This window comes from Gadus macrocephalus, chromosome 22 (assembly GCF_031168955.1).
Source record: "Gadus macrocephalus chromosome 22, ASM3116895v1".
Taxonomy (NCBI): Eukaryota; Metazoa; Chordata; class Actinopteri; order Gadiformes; family Gadidae; genus Gadus; species Gadus macrocephalus.
The window spans coordinates 15,284,977-15,309,141 of record NC_082403.1 but is presented as its reverse complement, the minus strand read 5'-3'; the positions used below and the strand labels follow the sequence as shown (position 1 = coordinate 15,309,141).

At 52.9% G+C, this 24,165-nt stretch overlaps 2 protein-coding genes and 1 long non-coding RNA gene across 4 annotated transcripts; 2 read left to right on the top strand and 1 right to left on the bottom strand.

Annotated features, from left to right (window-relative positions):
• The first annotated feature begins 8 nt into the window (after positions 1–8).
• Positions 9–2,116, top strand: LOC132450669 (retinoic acid receptor alpha-B-like). The gene is made up of 2 exons (XM_060042674.1): positions 9–1,283; positions 1,549–2,116. Exons 1-2 carry the CDS (start codon positions 1,229–1,231, stop codon positions 1,941–1,943), a joined length of 450 nt encoding a protein of 149 aa, XP_059898657.1. The 5' UTR covers positions 9–1,228; the 3' UTR covers positions 1,944–2,116.
• Positions 2,117–4,780: 2,664 nt separating this feature from the next.
• LOC132450670 (uncharacterized) lies at positions 4,781–5,404 on the top strand. Its single transcript, XR_009523895.1, has 2 exons — positions 4,781–4,899; positions 4,953–5,404. It is a non-coding gene; the product is annotated as an uncharacterized LOC132450670 (long non-coding RNA).
• A 99-nt stretch (positions 5,405–5,503) lies between these two features.
• On the bottom strand, positions 5,504–24,033 carry top2b (DNA topoisomerase II beta). Of its 2 annotated transcripts, none has more exons than XM_060042660.1 (36): positions 23,497–24,033; positions 22,056–22,244; positions 21,286–21,376; positions 21,000–21,063; positions 19,899–20,044; positions 19,690–19,787; positions 18,751–18,963; positions 18,222–18,395; positions 17,258–17,359; positions 16,926–17,063; positions 16,499–16,637; positions 15,978–16,135; positions 15,249–15,374; positions 14,458–14,568; positions 14,261–14,366; positions 14,036–14,145; positions 13,644–13,736; positions 13,342–13,456; positions 12,914–13,035; positions 12,664–12,812; positions 12,059–12,290; positions 11,709–11,843; positions 11,403–11,603; positions 10,932–11,127; positions 10,445–10,536; positions 10,056–10,211; positions 9,859–9,942; positions 9,368–9,562; positions 8,621–8,783; positions 8,243–8,404; positions 7,370–7,559; positions 7,112–7,191; positions 6,787–6,885; positions 6,321–6,452; positions 6,135–6,223; positions 5,504–6,033 (listed from the first exon to the last, which is right to left on the bottom strand). In XM_060042660.1, the coding sequence occupies exons 1-36, from the start codon at positions 23,536–23,538 to the stop codon at positions 5,836–5,838; spliced, it is 4,890 nt and encodes a 1,629-aa protein (XP_059898643.1). In that variant the 5' UTR covers positions 23,539–24,033; the 3' UTR covers positions 5,504–5,835. The 2 variants fall into 2 exon arrangements, with proteins under 2 accessions (XP_059898643.1, XP_059898644.1); XM_060042661.1 differs by having other exon boundaries at positions 22,056–22,211.
• Between the last annotated feature and the right edge of the window lie 132 nt (positions 24,034–24,165).

Sequence of the window (24,165 nt, the reverse complement as noted above, 5' to 3'; positions counted from 1 at the left end):
ACAAACCATTACAGGCTATTGCGTAATTCAGAGAGAAGATGTGAAAGAGGAGAGACTCTGCCACTACTCCTTAACCTTGGTGATGACTTGGTGAGGTACCAGCATCCACCATCAAATGTCATCTTGTCTTAGTGCTGTTGCTCGTGCACACACTGCCCCCTGCTGGTGCCTGGTAGTGTAGCGCACACACTGCCCCCTGCTGGTGCCTAGTAGTAAAGTGCACACAACAGTTATAACAGTTAAAAACACGAGTCAGATGTCTTTGCTCCCAATCTCTGGAACAATCTTCCCCTGAGTCTGAGAACTGCCCAGTCTATTGACCAGTTTAAAACGCTACTAAAGACTCACTTTTTTGCATTGGCCTTTAACTTAAATTAAGCTTTTTTTTTATTTGCTTTGTTGTTGTTGTTGTTGTTGTTTTGCTGTTGTTGTGTATCTTAGGCCTATTTGTTGTTTTGCATTGTATTTTTGCACAGCACTTTGGTCAAATATTGTTGTTTTTAAATGTTCCATATAAATAAACTTGACTTGACTTGACTTTGCTCTGTTTTGACCTAAATAACTCCTCTGAATCTGGCTAAGACAGGTAAACTACAGTTGACAGATATCTGGACCAATCCCTATAATGAAACGGACTGTGTCATCTGCATCCATCTGATACCTGTCTGCTCAGGAGCACCTTGTGGTTTAAAGGGTCAAACGCCTCATTAAGTTCCAGGAACATCTGGGCAACACTTGCTGTTTTCAGTGAGATGGCAGTGGACCATTTTGTACTTTGGTACTTTTGTCAGGTCTTTGGCCTGCATCAAAACTGATTAGGGTGAATTGGTTCCTTGCTTTCACGGTAGTCAACCAGTTCTCTCACTTTTGTCATTTTGTCGCCCTTTTTGAACCTGATGGATAGTTTACTGCTTGGTTTGGTTTTCCAGCCGGTTAAGTTGGCTTATATTCCAATTCGGTGGACATTGACAATCTCTGATGGGTAAGAGTTCCGCATTAATTAGAGGTTGAATCAGGGTGGAACTAGTTTTTTTAATAAGAGTAGTATCCTCGAAGGCTTTGCTAGTCTCTTTACCCTCTCAAAAGGAGTGGACTCTCTGAAAGGTTCCTCGTGTGTTCCTCAGACCGCCAGGACCTGGAGGAGCCGTCCAAGGTGGACCAGCTGCAGGAGCCGCTGCTGGAGGCCCTGAAGATCTACGTGAGGAAGCGGCGGCCCACCAAACCCCACATGTTCCCCAAGACCCTGATGAAGATCACCGACCTGCGCAGCATCAGCGCTAAAGGTACGCCGGGCGCGGTTCTGTCCACGCTGAGGACCTAAAGACCTCCGGTCCACAGGCTACTGCGCAAACGCTGATCAGCGTGCATTAACTAGTCACTTCATATATCAGTATTGTTACGGTCCTAAAATGCTTATGAATGTGTAATTAATTATTAATGATAAACTATTCATGCCCCCTGAGGGACACCTCTGTGGAAAGAGCCTGTGGGAGTGTGATTATTTACTCTGACCCTTGACCTCCACCCTGACCTCCACCCTGTCCCCAGGGGCCGAGCGGGTCATCTCGCTGAAGATGGAGATCCCAGGCTCCATGCCCCCGCTCATCCAGGAGATGCTGGAGAACTCGGAGGGCCAGGACAGCAGCAGCAGCAGCAGCAGCAGTGGAGGAGGAGGAGGAGGAGGAGGAGGAGGAGGGGAGGGCGAAGGTGGATCGGAGGCGGGGTCACCGCGGGAGGCAGATAGCTCCGACACCACCACCACCACCTGCACCCGCTCCACCTCCACCTCCACCTGCAGCAGCAGCAGCAGCAAGAGCAGCCCCAAGAAGGAGGAGGAGGAGGAGGAGGAGGAGGAGGTGGCGGAGGGGGACAGCAGCAGGGAGGGGCCCTGCTCCCATGACGACGCTTCAGACACTGAGGGTGGTGGCAGGGGCCCGGAGTGACGGAGGGAGGGCTCCTGTATGGAGGAGGGGTGGGGGAGGGGAACAACTGACCCTAACATGGCGACACAGGATGAGACTGAATGGACCAAGACGGACGCGGAGACACGTGGACCCCCCCCCTGAGAGCCCTTACCGCACCTTTATTCCTCTCTCTTCCCCCCCCCCCCCCCGCTTTCTCTTTCTACGGACGAGCCCCCGCCCCGCCCAGACGAGCTCTGAGGTCTTCTTTGGTGGGACCACTTTGACTGAGAGTTCCTAACCCCCCCCCCCGACACACACACACACACACACACACACACACACACACACACACACACAGACACACTCTCCTCAGGTCTCCTGTGTAAATTCTTACCTGCATGATGGGATTTAAAAAAGTGGGTTTGTTTTTCTCTCGGGGTCTATCTGTCGCTCTCTTTCTCTCCGTCTCTCTCTCTTCTCTCTCTCTCTCCGTCTCTCTCTCTCTCTCTCTCTCCCGATCCTATTGGTTGGGATGTTGCTGACATTGTATATTCCATGGTATGGTCAGGTCTGTTTCTATGACAACATTTTGTGGTGCTTTTTTCATTGTCTTAATATTATCTTTAAGGTGATACATGGAGATTTAAAGTGGGGCTCCTTGTAACGCCTCCTAAAAAAACCTTATCTAGAATGTTATTGCATATATAGACGTTACAGAAGTCTAATATTTTATATTTTCTCTCCTATATTTAAATCATTTCATGTTTTATTTCCTTCATGGTTAATGTCTGAACGAGTCCCAGATCTCTTCAGAAGCTGAAGAATCTGTTCAGTGCGGTGGTCTCGAAGGAGCGAGGTCTTTAGAGACACGTTCATCATCACGTCTCACCGTAATGCTTCATGTTGCACCTCATACCGTCTGAAGGACGACATCACAAGCCTACAAGGTTGATGACATCTTCAAGCTATTTCCTCTGGTGTTCCTGCTCCTGTCTGGGAGTTCTGAGGGAGACCACTGCAGTCAAACCAACTCTCTGAACTAAAGAGATGAATGAAAAAAGAAACGCCTAAAATCGGGTACAAATGGGTGTGCTCTTGAGTTCCGCCTCCGAGGTGCAGAACTCTACGGCTCGTACGGAGTTCTGTACAGCTCGTACAAACAGAACGCACACGGCCTCCATCTTATGAGAGGAGCAGCGAGCGGGTAGAACCCACCATCCTCACCGCTGGCTCCCCCTTCTGTCTCCTCGTGTCAGAGGACCCCTCACACGCCGCCTGAAACCGATTTGGACTTAAGGAACAGCTCCTGCAATAAGCCGTGTTTCACCGCTCCGGTGTTCATCGCTGATCATTCCTGTGTTAGCGGTCAGGACGGAGCTGCCCTGAACCAAGTGTCTTTATTTAATGCAGTGCAACCTAGGGGCCATCGGCATCCTTACAAAGAAACCTGTTCACCGGCCCACCTCATAGCCGATCACAGCGGCGGCTGAGGTCTTAAGGCAGAAGGTGAAAGAAGGTGAAACACTCGAGATTAAGAAGGATGTCGTTGGGCCTTTAGGGAACACGTTGTACGTTACAGTGATGCTAAAGGAGATTGTGGGTTGTGGTCGTCTTCGTCATGCAGTGAACCAGAGAGCCGCTCCTCTGCTCTCTGGTTCTTTACTTTGTTTTGGTCCACCCCCCCCCCCCCCCCCACGGGGTCAGGGCGACCGGGTATTGTGGGCGGGGCCGTCTCACTAAGCACTTAAAGGCTCTGAGCCTATCGTAGAGTAGCGGTCGCAGGTCGAGGATTTGAGGTATTGATACGGCAAATGATTATGGCATAGGCGTAGAAATTAAATGGGCTATCAACGAGTACGCCAACATAAGTAAAACCTGATGGTTTATTACCATCACTGGTAGAAAAGGGATTTATGCATCACTTGGCTCCTATTGGTGGAATGTCCTCTCCTACAGCCAGTAGGCCACTTGGAAAGAAAGATCTACTAGGGATCAGCCAATCAGACGGCTTCACAGAGTTTCTGAGGACCCATCGGGTTCCCATGGAAACGAGGTCTGGCCAGATGTGCTGAGGCTCAGAGTATCAGAGTAACAGTTATTTATCATTCTCATTCTCATGCTCTGTCTAGTTTACAAGGTCATATTAAACCATATCATAAGGGAAAGCCGCTTCAGGGGTTCGTTTAGTTGTTGTTCTATTTTGGACCACGTTTGAATGTGAATTGTGTCATGATGTTCTTTAGGAATCATATGCAGTGTTAAAGATATACTTTGTTCTTTGTTTTTGCGCGATGGCTTTGCATCTGTCTGGGACCCAGAGCCCCTCTTCTCACCGGTTCTCCTGGACCTCATCTCTCCTGGTGAGAGGTGGCAGGGAACCAATAGCAAACACGAACACCTTCCCCACCCGAACACTGGGGACCCCCGGGGTTCATCATGGACCCACAGAGGTTCACGATGGACCCCCGGGATTCCTCACGGACCCCAAGGTTCCTCATGGACAACGTGACGGTCAACATTAGTGTTCGAAGTCATGCTGAATGTCGCGCCGCACAGCTCGCCCTTCATTGTAGAGGTGTTACACAATTGCTACGTGTGCTTTGTGTGCCTCTGTAGCAACGCCCGGTATTCTACTTCCTGTTTGGAGGAAGACAGGAAGAGGGGGGTCTTCCCCCGGGTCCCGCCTCCGTTTCACGGTCATATGAGGAGGTCTCAACTTGACCTCGGCCGTGGGGGACCGTCGTACCGCCAGGTCCAACAGGCTAACTGTGGTCACCAGGCTAACAGGCTAACCGCCTGGACCACCAGGCTAACTGGTCAACAGGCTAACCATGTGGTCAACAGGCTAACAGGCTAACTGCCTGGTCCACCAGGCTAACCACGTGGTCAACAGGCTAACTGTGGTCACCAGGCTAACAGGCTAACCGCCTGGTCCACCAGGCTAACTGTGGTCACCAGGCTAACAGGCTAACCGCCTGGTCCACCAGGCTAACTGGTCACCAGGCTAACAGGCTAACCGCCTGGTCCACCAGGCTAACTGGTCATCAGGCTAACAGGCTAACCGCGTGGTACTGTCCTCACGGTAAGAAGCGGAGCAGCTGTTCCTGACCCCCCTCACCTCTCAAGGCTAGAGAACGGACAAGCCGCTGACCCCCAATCAATCAAATCTCAATCAGATCGGCAGCTGTCACTGAGACTCCGGCCACGGAGTGGGCGGAACCCCGCCCACTTATGTTCTACTGTACAGTCTGGAGACCCCCAGACCCCCCCCCCCCCCCCCCCCAGGGGTAGACCCCCTGCTACCCCCAGGTAGTCTGACCCCCCCGGGTGGAGACCCCCAGGGGGAGGCCTTGTGAAGCCTCCTCACGAGGCTCTGAGTGGTCCTTTGCTGTCGGTTGTAAATGTCGTTGTTTGTACATTAACGATGCTTTCTATGTTCATATCTTGTTTAACTTTACCATGAGCTGGCAAAGTAATAAAATTATATTTATTTTAAAATACCGACGTGTTTGTGTTCTTCCCCTTATCGGGAGATCTGTCCCAGTGTTGTCATGGTTACGAGGAATGGAGTTTGAAGAAGAAGGGCAACAGACACCAGATGTTCTTCCATTTCGTTGTTTACTTTCAAGTTCATGTCAAAAGGTACAGATGACTCTTACTACAGGTCTACGATTCTACAGCTGCTCCATACGATACACAACACTTCATGAGAATAAGATTAATTAAAAAAACAACTGCATATGTATATAATAAAAGTGTAAAACACCTACACGGTAAAAAAGAAATAACATCGACACCATTAAAAGAACACAAAGAATCAAGTAACAAATGAAACCGGGAGGGAAATGTACAAAAGTCTGGGCACATGGGGGGGGTTGGTAATGCGTGTGTGTGTGTGTGTGTGTGTGTGTGTGGGGGGGGGGGAGGTCGGCTAGTCGAACATGCCGTCGTCATCGTCGTCGTCGTCCAGCTCGGCGAAGTAGTTGACCTCCTTCTTGGCGCGGCCGGGACGGTCCCGCGACGGGGCCTCGGCCCGGGCCCGGGCCTCCACGCGGGCGGCCAGCGGCGTGCTGACCAGCGGGTCCTCGTCCTCGTCCGACGACTCCGACGACAACGCCTTTTTGGATTTCTGAGGACGCAGGGAGAAGCGTGAGATATTAAATCCGGATCAAAGCGGTCGGAGCAGCGGAGGGAAGGGGGCGTCCCCCGCGGACGGAGAGCGACGCTCACCTTGCCCGACGCGGCCTTCTGCTTCTTCATCGAGCCGTAGTCCCCGTCCTCGGAGCCGGAGTCCTTCCTCTTCCTCCCTCGGCCTTTGCCTGCCATGGGGGGATAAACATTAGCGCCTGAGGAAGACCCCACACCCTCGCCCCGCTCTGCCCTCCTGAGCCACAGGGCCACATGGGCCCCCCCTACCTTTAAGTGCTGGTGAAGGCTTCTTGGACGGCGTGTCTGAGTCCGAGTCCCACACAGACTTGTCTGGTTTCTTGTCTTTCGGTGCTGCTGGTTTCCTGGCCCTGGGAGCCGCTTCTGAGGGCTTCCTGGCTGCTGCAGGCCGACAGGACATTTCATATATGATGAATAAAACGGAATAATACACTACATTTTGATATTCTTACACACATATATGCAGGTATGCAATCCCTCAGCCACATTCACTGTGTGGCCCCGGGGCCCCGAGCAGAGCAGCCTGTGAGGTCACTGGGTCGGTGAGGTGAGGTCACTGGGTGGAGGTAATCTCTGCAGCCCGGGTGGGGGGGGGTTACGGACGGAGCTACCGCATGGAAAGCTTTGGATGTCGCCGTGGAAACCCTGAGAGTAGGCCGCTGAAGGCCGTGAGAGCGGTCAGGTGACCGGGGAGCAGGTTTATGGGGGCGCTGACCTTTCTTAGCGGGGGGCGTCTTCTCGAGCGCCGAGCCGCCGGAGAGAGAGGAGAAGGCCCCCGGCCGCACGCCGCCATCACTGTCTGACTTAGAGCCGTCTGAGGAGGGAGAGGACACAGCAGGTCAGAGCACGGAGAGAGAGGAGGGAGAGAGGAGGGAGGAGGGAGAGGAGGGAGAGAGAGGAGGGAGGGAGAGGGAGAGGAGGGAGAGAGAGGAGGGGGGGAGAGGAGGGTGGCAGAGGAGGGAGAGGAGGGTGGCAGAGGAGGGAGAGAGGAGGGTGGCAGAGGAGGGAGAGAGAGGAGGGAGAGAGAGCAGGGTGCTCACCACTGTCGTTGCTCTTCTCGGAGAAGGCCTTGGAGGGGAAGATGCTGGCCGAGTCCCTCTCCTGTGGTGCAGCTGCCGGCCTTCATGGGGAACACAGACGGAGTCGTTCTAACGGGTTTCCTCCCCATAACGTGCATATAAACGTGCATTCTAGAAACACACCTTGGACAGTGCACCAAGACAAACCCTACCAGTAACAGAACTAACCAAGGAGAGAACTAAATCGATCGAATGAGAGGAGTAACCCCCGGGCCTTACGCTGGAGTGTGTTTGGGGGGCGAGGGGGGCGCGTCCTGGTCGTCGGGGTCCTCGTCGCTGGCCTTGCCCTCGGGGGGGTCCGCGTCCTCCATGTAGGACCTGGCGGGCGAGCGGGCCCCGTTGTCCTCGCCGTTCTCCTCGTCATCGTCCTCCTCCTCCGAGAAGTCAAAGGTGTACTTGGCCTTGGAGGCTGAGAACGGAAACAGACGAGGTCGCTCAGGTCAGTTCAGGTCCTGAGTCTGCGCCAAGTTACCTCGTGCTTTAGAGCTTTAAATGCGTTGTCATGTTAGCGTCGTCGATCGTATTAAACTGCTGTGGTTTTGCGCGTTCATCCATCTGCAGGCCCACCGGCAGCCCGTCCACCCCCCTGGGTGGGGGGGGGGGTTCAGGGGGAACTGAATCAGCATGAAGCCCTCAAGCAGTTTACCGGCTTCACATAACCGCTCTCTCTGGTTGAAATCATTGCATGGTTAGCGAGGGCACGGCCCTGGCGGAGGAGGACTTGACTAAACACAAGTCGCCGAGTGCCTTCGCTCTGTGAGTTATGGGCTGCGGTTGCCGGCCTGTTGCGTCACAGCTGCCGCCTCGGAGCGGCGTGTTTCATCATCATCCCTGTGACTCACACACTCCCCTCCCCAGACTCTGAATCCCTTTCCTTCCCACAAAACGGTTCTCCTAGCGGCAAGGAAACTTTTATCATCGACTTAAAATGCAACATCGAACTATGTTGAAATGGGAAGGTTTATAATGGTAACCCTCAATATTGTACAGTCTGAAACCCAGGCCTGCATTGTGTGTTGCTGTGCTGTGTTGGTTCTAGCTGTGCTGTGTTGGTTCTAGCTGTGCGGTGTAGTGTGTAGTTGTGGGTCTGACCGGAGGCCCTCTGGGACTTGGTCTCTCGGGGGACGACGAACTCGCTCTCCTCCAGCTCGCTCTCCGACTTCTCCGACTCCTCGTCCGACCAGGGGTTCCTCTTCTTCACCTTCTTGGTGGGCGTGCCCTTGGGCACCGGGGTCTTCCTCACCCGGGGGGCTCCTGCGATCACAACACACAACACAAGGGCTTCCTTTAAAGAGGAGCATAAAAGAGTCAGAGAGTCCTCACTAGTGTCGGCTGCCCACTGGGTTCTGATCCTCCTGGTGCTCAGGTTGAACCACGACGCTGATCAGGGTTTACCAGAGCGCTCCACATCCGTGTACAGTAGAAGAGCCTTGCCCTCCCTCTGATCCAGGGGGGCGAGGCAGGACCCACCTGGCTCCTTCTTCTCCCTCTTCACGCGGGGCGTCTTGGGCTTGGCCGCGCTGGCGGGGGTCGAGGCGGCGGGGCCGGACGACGGCGAGTTCAGAGAGTCCTCCTTGGAGGCTCCCTCTCCGTCCTCGTCAAACTCCATCTTCACCACCACGTCGGTGTCGCCCTGGGGGGCCACAACACAGCGTGAGGGGGGGGGGCACAGGGTACCTCCACGTACGATGTGATACACCAGACCATAATAGATGGTTAGACAATCTTAACGATACATCACGGTACACGCCTAACGATGAATACAAAATGACAATTAGGTTTCGGTCTTTATTTATGATCCAATCTGGGTTTTTCGGTTGTCTTTGTTTAGTTAACTTCCGTTCAAGGTTCCTTCATTCATGTGTTGAGCGCCACCTCGAGGAGCAGGAATATCTGCTTGGAGCGCCTTCTGTTATTAAAAGAGCCCACACTGTGGACCCCCTGGGGGGGGGGCCAGCTCCATCTACCCTCTACCATCAGCAGAACGCACGGCTGGCCCATCAAGTGCAGGAAGCAAAGGCCCCGGCGCGGTCATCGTGGCGTTACCCATGAGGTCGAGCCCCTCCTAGTGTCCCGCCCTGATATACACCCTGATCGCTGTCACTTACACCCCGACACCATCGTAGCAGCAGCATGCTCTAATCCAAGTCCACGAAGCAGGCAGAGAAGCCCACAGTGGGCCATGGGCTGCTCCTCTCCTCTCCTCTCCTGACTCACCTTCTTCCTCTTGATGAGCTTCTTGGCCGTGTCGGCCTTCATGGGCTGGCTGGGCGGCTCCACGCGCCGGCCGTAGGGCGAGGGCAGCGTCTCCTCCAGGTGGATCTTCTTCACCTTGGGCTTGCCCACCTTGCCCTTCACCAGCTTGGTGGCCCGGCCCATATTCTGCTCGTCCCGCTCCTGTGCCTCCACGCTCTGAAACCACGGGGGGGGGGGGGGGGGGGGGTTACTGCGGGGCACACAGCCAGCACACACCAGAGGAGTCTCTAGGTCTGTCTGTCTGTCCATCTGTCTGTCTGTCTGTCCATCTGTCTGTCTGTCTGTCTGTCTGTCTGTCTGTCTGTCTGTCTGTCTGTCTGTCTGTCTGATGTCTGTCTGTAGGTCTGTGTGTTGGACTGTACCGGCAAAATGGTCAAATGGTCCATTGTTGAAAATGGGCCATATTTAATAATAATGTAAGATGTGTGGCAGCCTCAGCCACAGAGACTTACGTCCAGCTGCTCGATGAACACCGCCAGGTCCTCCTTCCACAGATCCTCAGACAACTTCCTCTCCAGACCGTTCAGCTCCGCCGTCTGAGCAAAGCACCGGCACAGACAAACAAGCAAACAAACAAACAAAGAGCCGTCAACCTCCCCACTCCGCTCCTCCAGCGGCCCCCCCGCCGCCCCTCGGGGGTGCTGCGTACCTTGAGGTCGCGCTGCCGGAGCAGCTCCTCCACCTTCTCCTTGGACAGGCACCACAGCGGCATGTTGAGGATGTAGTTGAAGTTGGGCCCCGACGTGGAGCCCGAGTCCCCGGAGGCGTCGCTGTCGTTGCCGTCGCGCTCGTCCTCCTCCAAGGCCTGTGGGCAGAGTGGGGGGGGCGGTGAGCGCTCCGCTCTCCTCCTCACAGGGAGAGCGCGCTCAGACTGCCCCTAGTGTGAGACGTACTGCTGATGGTGCAGGTTGAATGATTAGGTCAATGGTCCCACTACTCTGCCGTGTTTAGCGGCCACAGTTGATGACCGTGATCACAGGTCTCTCTCCTAGTAGAGGAAGCCTGAGCGTTGCGTGTGTGCGCTGCAGGATAGAGTACCTTCTCCTGGGCCTTGGTCCAGGCCACCACCGGGTCAGACTCGTAGCCCTTCTGCACCAGCATCCGGATCAGCTCCCGCTTCGACTTGTTCTCTAAGATAAACACCAGACAGTTAGGACACCAAGCAATAGATGGTTGTATGGGTGGTGCGTGTGTGTACATGTGTGCGTGCGTGCTTGTATGCTTGTGCATGTTTGTGTGCGACTGCGTGTGTGTTTGTCTGCGTGTGTGTGTGTGTGTGTGTGTCTGCGCGTGTGTGTGTGTGTGTGTCTGCGCATGTGTGTGTGTCTGCGCTTGTGTGTGTGTGTGTCTGCGCTTGTGTGTGTGTGTGTGTCTGCGCGTGTGTGTGTGTGTGTCTGCGCATGTGTGTGTGTCTGCGCTTGTGTGTGTGTGTGTGTCTGCGCTTGTGTGTGTGTGTGTCTGCGCGTGCGTCTGCGCGTGTGCGCGCGCGTGTGTGTGTGTCTGCGCGTGCGGCCGCGCCCCTCACCGATGGCGACCTTGCCCTCGATCTTCTCCAGGACGAAGCGGGCCTGGTTGGACAGCTTGGCGGCGTCGGCCCCCAGGCTGCCCAGCAGCCAGTCCTTCCTCAGCTTGTAGTACTGCAGGCGCAGCGTGAAGAACTCCCGCAGGATGTCGTGCACCGAGTCGTAGCGCTTCAGACAGCCCATGTGGTCGAACAGCACCTGAGGGCGTCACAGCTATGATGAGCGTCTCCACTGAGGATCACTGGGGGCACTTTTATAAAAGGTAAACACGCTGGTGTTTACAGTGTGTTAAAGTATCAATAGCAAAAAATATGAATAATTAAACACTTAACAATCATTATTGTAAAAACAAATAAATGACATGATTGCTGGCTCGATGTTCAGCAGGTTGATCCCTGCCGTCGGTTTATCTTTATGGATGGATGTGTGGACGTGTCCTCGAGTCCTTCCCGGCCAGGAGGGTGAAGCCTCACCATGGAGTTGCAGGTCAGGGACGACTGCAGCTTGAAGACCTTGTGCAGCCCGGCCGCCTCCGCCTGGATCAGCTTCTCCTCCGACATGCGCACCAGGAACTTGACGGTGGAGTCCGTGTGGTACTCCTTGTAGTCGTTGATCAGGGCGGGGGTCTTGTCCGTGCCCTGCAGCATGGGCTCCAGGACCGACTCCTTGTAGGCCTGTAGGGAGAGAGGAGCCCCCAGTCAGACACACACAGAGACAGAGACGGAGACAGAGACAGAGACAGAGACTACATCGTCCACTAAAGGACAGGCCCAGGTTACCTGAGTCCAGGTGCGGACGGGCAGCTCGGTGATCTCGACGGTGTTCTTGTCGATGACGGAGATCTCTCCACTGACCAGGTACTGGTTCTGCCCCAGCTCGTGGATCACTCCTTTGAAGTTCTTGTACCTGGGGAGCTGGTTGGTCCAAACAGATGAGACAGAGTAAGAACAAACTCACACCTTATGAATCAAGTCGTGCTACATCCCCACACTGTGCTGGTCCAGGGTTAGGATTCGAAGGTAGACCCTGTGGTGGCCTGGAGCGCTGCCGGGCTCTGCTTTGTAAACCCTTGACGCTCCCGCCCTGTACCCTGAAACCGTCCCCAGTGCAGTAGGAGAGGGGTTCTGACCATAGGCAGGGGGTCCTGGTGGCTGAGCATGCGGTAGATGTTGTTGACGATCTCGCGGGGGTCGTAGTTGGGCAGCTTGCAGGCCCAGCCGGTGCCGATGCCCTCCGCCCCGTTCACCAGCACCATGGGGATGATGGGGATGTACCACTCGGGCTCCACCTTCTGGTTGTCGTCGTACAGGAACTTGAGCAGGTTGGAGTCCACGGCCGGGAACAGCAGCCTGGCCAGGGGGCTGCAGGGGGAGAGGGACGGTCAGGAACCTCACACTGCTAGGGTCTAAGGCCTCTGGGATTAGTGATCCAGGTCCACATTTAATGAATACAGTCAACAATAAGGAATGAGGATTTAAATGTGGCTCCTTGACACTCCGGGTCATTGCTTCGTATGATCTATCTGATGATTAAGAGGGGCTAGCATCACCTGAGCATGGTGAAGGTGTAACGGGGGCTAGCTTCACCTGAGCATGGTGAAGGTGTAACGGGGGCTAGCCTCACCTGAGCATGGTGAAGGTGTAACGGGGGCTAGCATCACCTGAGCATGGTGAAGGTGTAACGGGGGCTAGCATCACCTGAGCATGGTGAAGGTGTAACGGGGGCTAGCCTCACCTGAGCATCGTGAAGATGTAACGGGGGCTAGCGGCATCCTTGCCCCCGTTGATGCGAGTACCGAATTGTCCCAGGGGCTGGAGGATGTTGACGTTGTTGCTGCCCACAAAGTTCTGCGCCAGGTTCACGATGGTCATCATGAGGGTTTGCTGTTGGGGACAAAAAGAAGGAGGTCAAAGGATGTTTTAAAGATTAAGATATAATCGCACACCGAAGACTTTCCCTCAGAAGAGGAGACGGGGGTCCACACCTCTCCATGATGGTAGGCAGACATCTCTGCCACGGAGCCAGCCAGCTGGGCAACCTTCACCTCCCTCTTGTCGTTCCTCTTCATGCAGGTGAAGAGCACCTTCCTCTGGCCCGGCTTGAGACCTGGAGACAAACACAGGCTCAGGCTGCTGCTGCACGCTGTCGTGCTCAGCCACGTGTGGTGTGTGTGTGTGTGTGGAGTGGAGACGGTCTTTCTTTGTGTGTTCAAGAACGGATCGTTCATGTTTGATTTTATCTGAGTTCGTCTTTCCGGGGATTTCGTAATCAGCGGGGGAATTATCAACATCCAATGAAAAGTGTGCATTTGCGACCAAGCCAGAGAACCAAGAGGAAATGTGTTTGTATGTCGTCAGAGGGGGGTGGGGTCAGGGGGGCGGCCCGGGGCGCTCGGTGGGGGGGCCGGCGTACCGTCCACCAGGGAGGGCAGGGACCTCTCGTTGTCCGAGTTGGAGAAGAGGATGAGCTCCTTGTTGATGAAGTCGTTGTAGGACAGGTGCCTGGTCTGCGTTCCGTACAGGTATTGCTGGAGGAAGAGAGTACCGTGAGCTCACCAAACACAAAGCCATCATTGGTGCCGGCGCCGCTTTTCATTTGGTCGGTGATCACACTCGACTGATGAATGGACGGATGGTTTAACGCGGTCAAAGCAGGGCTGTAGTTCTGGGGGTTCCTCTGTGTGGCTGCGGGGTCACAGCCGTTCTCCTACGTACCTCAGGCAGGCCGTGCAACCGGCGCTGGCGGCGGTCCTCCATGAAGTTGGTCAGCCACTCCTTGCGGTCGTCCGTCTTCTTCTTGCTGAAGGCCTGAGGAGGAGGAGGAGGAGGAAGGCCTGCTTAATGAGCCGTAGCCGTAGCGGTCACTAGGTGGTCTCATGTCTGCATTTCTATTTAAGAAGTTAACGTTTTTTAGACACTTTTTTAGGTTGAATTGAATGAACAGGCATGTGGAATAAAACCCAGCTCAAATAATCCACTTCAATGTTAATTCTTTTTACCCTTCACATAACTTTGCCACATTCGACCTGGACCCAATCAAAAGGTCCAACAGACTGTGGGCGCTGGTGCAGGCATCGGGCAGCCGTCTCCATGGAGACGGAACTCACCAGAGTGATGGCCGAGTCGTCCTCCGTGCCGCCGTATCGGAACATGATGCGGTGCCGCTCCATCTCGGAGAAGTACTCCTTGGCCTCCTTGCTCGTGCTGGTCCCCAGACCTGGAACACCAGTCACAAGGACGTCCTTCACACACTGCCTCACCTGGGGCGGCCCACTGGGGCCCAGACACACGGGCTAGACGCCAGGGAGGGAACCCACGCCGGAGGAACTCACCTTTGTAGTACTTTATATGCCAGGTTTTGTAGTTTTCTGTGTTTTGCTTCCACTCGTCAAACTCGGGAATGCTGTAGAAGGCCAGATCCACCTTGTTCTTGCTCACCTATAGATCCAGAGCACGTAGAAACGTTACATCCTAGTGAAGTCGGCAGTGGGCGGGGGGGGGCGGCGGGGGGGGTCCCGAGGGGCCTCACCTTGACGATGGGGGTGATGAACTCCTCCAGGAAGGTGTGCTTGAGGAGGGACGGCCAGTTGTGGTGGAAGAAGTTGATCAGCAATCCTTTGATGTGGGAGCCATCTTGATCCTGGGACACAGAACAAGGCACCACCGAACCATGAAACATCTCCAATCACCACATCACCAATACATCCTGGGGCTGTCAGAATGAGCCTCTGCATTTCCGAGATTCATCGGAAGTATTTACCGCATTAAAAATAACAAAGGCAGCAGCAGATAAAAGCAATGAATTGCGATTATTCAAAATGATTAAAAGTCCATGTATAATTTATAATTCAGAGAGAACCTTTCTATTTTTAAATTTTTCATTCCTCCTGGCTACAAAGCTAATGGGGTGACCAATCCCAGTACACTCACATCACGGCGAGAGAGCCGCTGAATGGAACCAGTGTTCTGGATTTCAGGAATAAGTTACACAACGCTCCTACAATGATGAGACTGGACAAGACGGATTATTATCGGCCCAAGATTAATATGAGTACTGCGGACCAATGCCTCTGGCATATAGGTCAAAGTTATTTGACATTATAAGATCCTGATCAATCAATCAATTCAGACTCTGACCAGATGAAACCAGCGTGCCTGTCGAGAAGGTCCTGGCTCTGAGGCACTCACCTGTAGAGACGGTCCTGGCTCTGAGGCACTCACCTGTAGAGACGGTCCTGGCTCTGAGGCACTCACCTGTAGAGACGGTCCTGGCTCTGAGGCACTCACCTGTAGAGAAGGTCCTAGCTCTGAGGCACTCACCTGATCCGTCATGATCATGATCTTGCCGTAGCGCAGCGACTTGAGAGACTCGGGGTCCTCGTAGCTCTTCTTGTACTGCAGCCCCACGATCTTGATGATGTTGTTGATCTCAGCGTTCTCCATGATCTGCCGACACACCGACACTCTGTCAACACCTGCAGGGTCTGCGGCTTCCTCTGGACGGTGCCTGTCTGAGACCCCCCTCTGGGCTCACCCTCGCTCTACATAGGTCTGCCGTCCAGCCTCTTGCAGAGGGTCGGAATGACACGACCAATCAGTGTTCGGGGGAGGGAGTTTCATGAGCAATGGGTTGTGTCAAAGTCTGCCAAATTAAAGGTCCCATGACATGCCACCAGGTGTGGTGTGATTTAGCCGTTAGAAGACGTTTTGAAAATCTGCTGTAGCAATTGTTGCTCATCTGTCACACATCTAGGTGGACACGCCCACCTGTGATGTCATAAGGGGCAGATTTTTTTTTTTTCAACCGTTCAGACTCCATGCCCCCCCAGCCTGGTGGTCTACCGTTCAGACTCCATGCCCCCCCAGCCTGGTGGTCTACCGTTCAGACTCCATGCCCCCCCAGCCTGGTGGTCTACCGTTTAGACTCCATGCCCCCCCAGCCTGGTGGTCTACTGTTTAGACTCCGTGACCCCCCAGCCTGGTGGTCCAGTGTTTAGACTGAATCTCTTGGAGGTCTCATGAGGCGGTGTTCTGTGATGGAGCGGTTACCTGCTTGTGCGAGGCCTCTCGCACATTGAGGATCTTCCCTCGGAGGGGGAAGACCCCGTAGCGGTCGCGTCCGATGACCCCCAGCCCTGAGACCGCCAGCGACTTGGCCGAGTCTCCCTCCGTCAGGATGAGCGTGCATTCTGACGAGTGTCTGCCGCCTGGAACACACACACACACGCGCTCAACCGGTCACACCAACCCTCCATCATAGCAGCTCAAGCTTCAAGTTGCATTAGAAGAGTCGTGGTCCAAGGAACACGTCACTCATAACAGTAACCATGGCTACAGGAAACAGGGTACAGGTAGCAGCCTCACTAGTTCACTACCTCAACCAGTTCACTACCTCAACTAGTTCACTACCGGTACCAGATGAGCAGTGACACTTGTGAAACGGGTCTTTTGCCAGCTGCTTTTCAACCACAGCTCAGTAGCTCAGCGCCTGGCTGACAGTGGCTGTGTGTGGCACCAAGGCCCCACATGGGCAGAGCTTCACCGGGCGGAGCGGCGGGAGGAGGGCTCACCTGCGTCGTTGGCGTCGTCCAGCTTGGGGATGCCTTTGATCTTGCTGTACTTGACGGACGAGCACTTCTTGTTGAGCTGGGTCTGGGCCTTGAACTTCACCCAGTTCAGGATGCTCTCCACGATGCCACAGTTGGTGGCCTGCAGGAGGGGAGGGCTTAAGTGAGCAGGGATCTCAATGGGTTTGATACCATGACTCATGACTCGATGCGCGGCAACGACCAAGACATCACTCACTGCAACACCGAGAGCAGTGGGACTTCATTACAGAAAAGGGATTCAAATGTCCGATCTGAACGGATCATTCTAGTGGAGTGAACAAGTCGAGTTCAACTCATCAGGTTCTCATGAGGACAGAGCCTTTATAAAATGGTCCACGCATCACGCCGGTGACAGCAGCTTTAGTCCTTCAGTCCGCTCTGAACTCACCGCCCGGATGAACTTCTCAGACAGAAGGCACTTGGAGCCGAAGCTCTTGGTCTGCAGCGTCATGTTCTCCTTGGTCTGAGAGTCGAATGTGGGGTTCTCGATCAGTGCGTTCACAAACACCCAGATGTGGTTCTTCACCTGGATCAAGAGAATACAGTCATGAGGTCTTGGTGCGCGCACACACACACACACACACACACACACACACACACACACACACACACACACACACACACACACACACACACACACACACACACACACACACACACACACACACACACACACACACACACACACACACACGTTTGGGAGGAGAGCGGCGTCGTCACCTGGAAGGGCTTGACCGAGACCCCTGCCTTGTTCTTCTTCTTCACCACCTCGATGAGCTTGGACACGATCTGGTCCACCACGTAGTCGATGTGTCTCCCGCCCTGTGGACCAGAGGGAACGATGGTGACCACAGCAGAGTGTACACATGATGAAGCACACCGTAACAACAGAGACTATTTGTCTCTCCGAAATGGTAAAACCAAAAGAACACTTTGTCCTGTATTAATAACTATTAATCAGAGTTTGAATTCAACGTTTTTATTTGTCGGTTGTCTCTTTCTGTAACGCGCTTCTTGAACACTGCTTCAGATAAAACAGATTAAAAAGAACCATGCGTTCAAGCAGACTGGGCCGAAGAGGAGGGGCGGTGGTGAGATAGTGGTGAAGGCTACTGTTGATGGTGAGGCAGACTGGGTTACTCGGATGGAGAGGATTTTCATAACAACCTCGAATTATGGGAGCGAGGACGTCCACTGGACTAGCAATGATCGGTCTCAATTCACTTGTGTTTTGTTTGTTATGAAAAAAAAAAGAGTGAAAAACCTATACTTCAATGTCTCCATAGACGGTAAAAGAAGTCAATCACGAAGGCGTTCAGATGGAGAGTAATGTTCTGTCACCGAGGGAAACCACGAGGGATCAAACAATCTGGGAGATGTGCCTCCATGAAACGCTGTTTTGATGAGACATCTGAAAATAAGCAGGGAGTACGCCCAAGAGACAGTTGTGCGAGGGGCAGACCATGGGAAGGTTTTACATGAGGTCCAATAAGCCCAACCTCCATCTCTCCTTTTTTGAAGCTTGTTTCACTTTTGGGGGCTGTTTAAGATGGAAACGTTCACATTACATTCCACCTCTACCGTGCAGCGCCCCTCAGAGACGCCATAGTGTCGTGCGTGGCTGTGTAACGTTGCAAGCGAGTAGCGGTGCTCATAGTAGCGGATGAGCCCTCTGGTAGCATACCTTGGTGGTGGCGATGCTGTTGACGAAGCTGACCTGCTGGAAGCCCTTCTCGCTCATGGCCAGGCCCACCTCCCAGCGCTCGCTCACCGACTCGTTCACCACCTTCAGGGCCACGCCCGTCTCGTCCAGCTTGTCCTTCACGTACAGGTCCACGTAGCTGCGGAAGCCCGTCACCTGCGGGCCCAGAGGACACGGTCGCTGGGAGTTCACCAGCGGAACGGCTGCTGACCGCACGGCAGGGGGGGCTGCAGAGTCCGTTTCCTTACATCAATGTCGACGCTACCTTAGTGGTGGCTCATTAACGCTACGGTCTTACAGAGGGTGCACTGAAAGTCATTTGATGATTGATACCATGTTGTGTTTGGTCCGGCCATGGTAAAAAACCAATGGCAAACCTGTAGTAGCCAAACCCCAAACAACACACAATACATCTCCGTGACCTCCAGTAGATATCTGCACTCAGGACTCCCTCTGACATGTACATGCACTGCACTCAGGACTCCCTGTGATATGCACAGTGAGGACTTACCGGCAGCTTCTTCCCGTTCAGCACGACCTTGACCCCCCGACAGGAGCCGGCGATGTCGTACGCGCGGCGGGTCAGCAGCGCCACGATGTCCTTGTCCAGCTTCTCCATGTTGAACTTGGACAGGTCGGGCTGGAAGGTCACGTTGGTGAAGTCCTCGCTGTCAAAGTGCTTGATCTTGGGCTCCGCCGTCTTGGTCATGTTGTTCTGCCAGGTCTGCAAGAAAACCACATAGAACTAGACTTTAGAGAACCACATAGAACAAGACTTAAGGGAACAACGTAGAACAAGACCTAAGAGAACCACATAAAACAAGATTTAAGAGCAACACATTGAACAACACTAAAGCGAGCAAGACTTAAGAGAACATAATTAATAAAACCACATAGAACTGAGAGAACCACTTGCAACAACTTGTTCTACGTGGTTCCCTTAAGTCTTGTTCTATGTAGTTCTCTTAAGTCCACATAGAGAACCACATAGAACAAGAAGACTTAAGGGAACCACATCGAACAAGAAGACTTAAGGGAACCACATAGAACAAGAAGACTTAAGGGAACCACATCGAACAAGAAGACTTAAGGGAACCACATAGAACAAGAATAATGACTCAACTACAAATACAGTGTGATTAGGAAAAGCTTCAGCCACACCTTGTGTCTCCCCTGGTGGAGGAAGGTCATGGGAACCCCATATAATTGTGACATGATGCCAATCTTGTGACAAAGAAAGCACCCATAAAATGCAACCGTTACCAAAACTTGGCAGAGAACACCACTGGTGATAACAAAACCCTACATTACATCAGATGGATCTCTGCGCAGCCCTGTAAAACAGCATGTATTTGATGTGCCGTTAAAACCATGACACGATTCAGACGATCCAGCACTGCAATATGCTTGTCACCCTCAACGTCAGAGGATGCTGGCCCGGTCTGAGCACCTGTTTGAAGCTGTGCTTGTACTCCTTGCAGGCCGTCTCCACGGTGAACTTGGTGCTGAAGATGTTGCAGAGTTTGGCCCCGTAGCCGTTGCGCCCACCTAGCGGGGGGGAAGCACAGCATACCCAGGGTCAAACACCGCAGGCCTTAAGGCCGTCCGCCCGCCCTCGTGGCCGCCCCCGCCGCCCCCGCATGGCCGTGGCCCTCATACCTGTGACCTTCTTCTGCTCGTCGTCGTAGTTGCTGGAGGTGAGGAGATGGCCGAAGATGAGGGCCGGGACGTACATCTTCTCGTCCTTGTGCTCCACCACGGGGATGCCTTTGCCGTTGTTCCACACGGAGATGGTGTTGGATTCGCTAGGGGGAAAGGAGGAGCATGGGAATGAGATAGAGCAGTGTTTCAGTCTGAAAGTGAACCTCCACCTCCCTGACATCAGACAGTGCTGAGGATACAGCCAGGACCAGCCATCAAAGAAACGCTCTATGAGCTATCATTACCACGGGAGGGATCGAATGAGGAGGGTGGGGTGGGGTGGAGGAGGACAGTAGGCTGGGGGGGAGGAGGACAGTAGAGAGGGGTGGAGGAGGACAGGAGAGAGGGGTGGAGGAGGACAGTAGGCTGGGGGGAGGACAGTAGAGAGGGGTGGAGGAGGACAGTAGAGAGGGGTGGAGGAGGACAGTAGGCTGGGGGGAGGACAGTAGAGAGGGGAGGAGGAGGACAGGAGAGAGGAGGACAGGAGAGAGGGGTGGAGGAGGACAGGAGAGAGAGGTGGAGGAGGACGGTAGGGTGGGGTGGAGGAGGAGGACGGTAGGGTGGGGTGGAGGAGGAGGACGGTAGGGTGGGGTGGAGGAGGAGGACGGTAGGGTGGGGTGGAGGAGGAGGACGGTAGGGTGGGGTGGAGGAGGAGGATGGTAGGGTGGGGTGGAGGAGGAGGACGGTAGGGTGGGGTGGAGGAGGAGGACGGTAGGGTGGGGTGGAGGAGGAGGACGGTAGGGTGGGGTGGAGGAGGAGAGCTCCACCGTCTGCATTTGAAATGAGGGCAGCGCTGCACTCCATGCGCAGACTCCCGCCAGATTCATCAGCGCCAGACAACCAGGCTGCCTCCCTCCCTCCCTCCCTCCCTCCCTCCCTCCCTCCAGCTCTGCACGTCTCTGGGTTTCCTCTCAAGTCAAACCTGCTACCGGTGCAGTTTGGTTAATAATGGAGGCAACCCCAGCATGGCTCCAATAGCAGGAGGAACCAGAAACCATTCATCCACTGCGCGTTCATATCATATCTTCAGGAATACAGACGTCCATTGAGAACACTTACGGATCAATGTTGATCTTTATGGTAGTCATATGCTTGTCTCTTTGTTTGTTGTCGGCTGCATTTACTGTTAACAGGGAAAATGACATAAAGATGTAGTTTACACACAATAACAATAAAGTAAACAGCAGAAAATCTATCAAATGGGCAAATTTACGATTTTTTTGCCCGATTTATTAAACAATTATTACAGTTTACATGAAATAGTGCATTAAGGCAGCTATGCCTAATTCCCGAAATAAGAGATGTGTGGATTAACAATAGAAGAGGAAAAGTAAAGCTCACCCACCAAGAATTTCATCAAAGATTTTGTAGAGTCCAGGGACATATGTGATTTCTCGCAGGTTCATCCCGACATCTTCATCAAACACCCACAATTGCTGGATAAAAGAAGAGAGATTTGGTGTGAGAATGGTCGAGTCAGCAGTAGCAAGGAAGACGTGAAGCGTACTCCCAGCCGTGGTTCTCCCACGGGATCTAGTCTAGTGAACCAAGCCGATTGAGGAAAGAGTGGATGGTGCACTGGTCTGTTGTTGTATAGATGTGGATGTACTGTTGGCTCCAGCTGTTGCTGAAACACACTTACTTCTACCCTTCCCCATGTGTGTATATCTCCCCCAATACATCCGATTGTTAAGGCACTGTATCTGTTGCTGCGCTTTCAGAACTCATCATGGATGTGTTCATTATCATGTACCTTCACAAAACAAATGTAGAGGCCAGTAGTAGCATAGTGGTTAGGGGGTCAAGGCTCAGGCCCAAGAATACTAGTGTCCACAACCTATTGGGAGCTTACAATACCCCTTCCTGCTCCTTCATGACCTCTTTATTCATTACTTTTAACGTCACTGTTAGCATTCACCCAACAGACTAACAGGGACTTCACAGTGCATCCGCAGACACACAGAAAAATGTAATAACAAAGCAAAAATGTTCCACTAATATGAACACGATGAGCCCGACTTTGCACTGAATACACTGTGTGTCGCTTTCAATATCTTCTATCTTCAGATAACGATAACCGGTAAACAGGAGACGCGGAGGCTCATTGGATCTCACCTGTGTGACGGGCTCCACCGAGCCGATGTAGGTGTCCGGGCGGAGCAGGATGTGCTCCAGCTGCGTCTTCTTCTGGTACACGCGCTCCACCGTCATCTTCTTGGAGCCCTCCTTCTTGGTGGACTCGCTCTTGCCGCCGTTCGCCGCGGCCTCCTCCTTTTTGGCGGCATTGTTTTTTTCAAAGAGGGTCTGTTGTTAGACACATTTGGCGCAGACGTGTTACGAGAAAACAGAGAGGCTTGTAGGAATTTGAAAAAAGGAAAGAATGACCTGAAAGACAGTTTTGCAGTGGAATAATGTGTTGATATTATAGACCTGCACCTCAAGTCTCAAAGGATGTCACATGACCACATTCATGTGATTGAATCCCATTCATCAGGATAAGAGAAAGAAATTACGAAAAACCCATTGGGAAGGAAAGACATGTGGATACATCAGCAATGTATGGAGGGGAGCCTATATTGCATTTACTGCCAACCAAGTCAGCGCGGAGGGGCTAAGTTAGTATCAAAAGATGTAGAGGTTGCCAGGTGAACAAGAAACAGGAAGCCCTTTCAAACCAGGAGCAAAGTTCAGCGTTTCAGAACCCAAAGAGGAAAGTGCCAGAAATGATGTGATTTAGTGGTAAAGGACAGGAGGTGTGATGATAAAGTCATTAAGCCAATTTAAGACCATGTGATTGTTAACGGCTATCTTTGACTCAAAACGTATTCATTACGTCCTCTCTGGTCCTTATCATCACAATGAACCTGTGCCACAAGTGACGTCGGGTTATTAAAATAATCGATGCTGCCATTTGTGCATGGCTACTGTGCATGGTTGTTGATGGGTTTTATGGGACGTTAAGGTGTATTTCAAGTGTGTGCAATTCATGTTATTGTGTTTCAAATGTCTTCCAGGTGGAAGCTCGCGTGACAAATGTGCATTACACATTATAACATAGTAAGTAGTATAGTTGTACACGAAGAGATGCCTTATACACGTCAAATGGCCTCGGCAAATATTATGGACCGTCCTCGGTTACAACAATGATCTAGAACGGCTGAGGGTTAAAGAGACAGGGTTGACATAAGAGCATCTGAGCAGCCAGTCCAGCTGGTCCTTTGTTTATAGCCTCCGGAGGCACACGGAGGGTTTAAAGTTGTGACCCGGCGTTGGGCCACATTGCAAGGGTCGGGGCGGGGATCCGAGGACGAGATTACCTAGCTGTACCGACCAGGTGGGGTCTCGGTGAGGGAGACACGAACAAAATAGAGCCAAGATGTGTTGCTAAACAGAAAGTGTTGTGCAAAAAAAATAATGACTTGTGCAACGATAGACTACTTCCTAAAGTTGTATTCAACGCGTATACGCGTCGTCCTGAATAGTACGGGGCCTGACCTGAAGCCATTTACTGATCAGGACATGCAGGACCATGCACGGTGCAGAGAGGCTGACTTACCACCCAGGTTAAACCCCCACTGCCCGCTGCGCCGTTGGACATCTTCCTTTGTGGTCCCTAATTCTCCCGATGCAGATCTCTGAAGGTTTCTCAACTCCACCGGATTTAAAAGTCCATCAACGATGTAACTGTCCTTGGTTTAATCCCAAAATATGAATCCACACTCCATACGTTTATCCAGCCATCTTCAAAAGGTTACGATTCACCGGCATCCGAACAGGCGGAGGAAGGGGAGGGTGACGCGGCTTTTGTTAAAATCGACAAGCGGTGTTTTCCGCTAGGCCTTCGCTCCAACAAAGATGCTAACGGAGCTCTTTGCTAACACATAAATACTGTACAAAAACGCACATTAAATAGCACATTAGTTAATTATAAAATAATAATGTTGCATTCGAACAACGCCTGGTTAAAATATTCCAAGAACCCTTGTGGTATAAATACTTTTCATAAAAAAAAATTAAAAGGTAGCTATCTGCACACACCGTCCGGTTCCGCCATCAGCAACACAGACGGCAGATCCCCACCGCGGGATTGGCCAATCTGCTGCTCTCTTTCCGAGGCACCGGTACCTCGGCCAATCAGAGAGGTCTATAGTACTCCGTCGTCCCCGGAGTACTTTACATTTCTGACCGCTAGAGGGCGACATAGATGGGCCTACATTTCAGCAGC

What these genes read in the sequence shown, in the direction of transcription:
- LOC132450669 (XM_060042674.1), top strand. Translation starts at nt 1,229, where the DNA reads ATGTTCCCCAAGACCCTGATGAAGATCACCGACCTGCGCAGCATCAGC. An exon ending in GCGCAGCATCAGCGCTAAAG is followed by an intron (nt 1,284 to 1,548) that starts GTACGCCGGGCG and finishes CCCTGTCCCCAG; the next exon opens with GGGCCGAGCGGGTCATCTCG.
- top2b (XM_060042660.1), bottom strand. Translation starts at nt 23,538, where the DNA reads ATGTCCAACGGCGCAGCGGGCAGTGGGGGTTTAACCTGGGTG. An exon ending in ACAAGCACAGCTTCAAACAG is followed by an intron (nt 18,964 to 19,689) that starts GTGCTCAGACCG and finishes GTTTTCTTGCAG; the next exon opens with ACCTGGCAGAACAACATGAC. An exon ending in TACATCTTCACGATGCTCAG is followed by an intron (nt 12,291 to 12,663) that starts GTGAGGCTAGCC and finishes CTCCCCCTGCAG; the next exon opens with CCCCCTGGCCAGGCTGCTGT.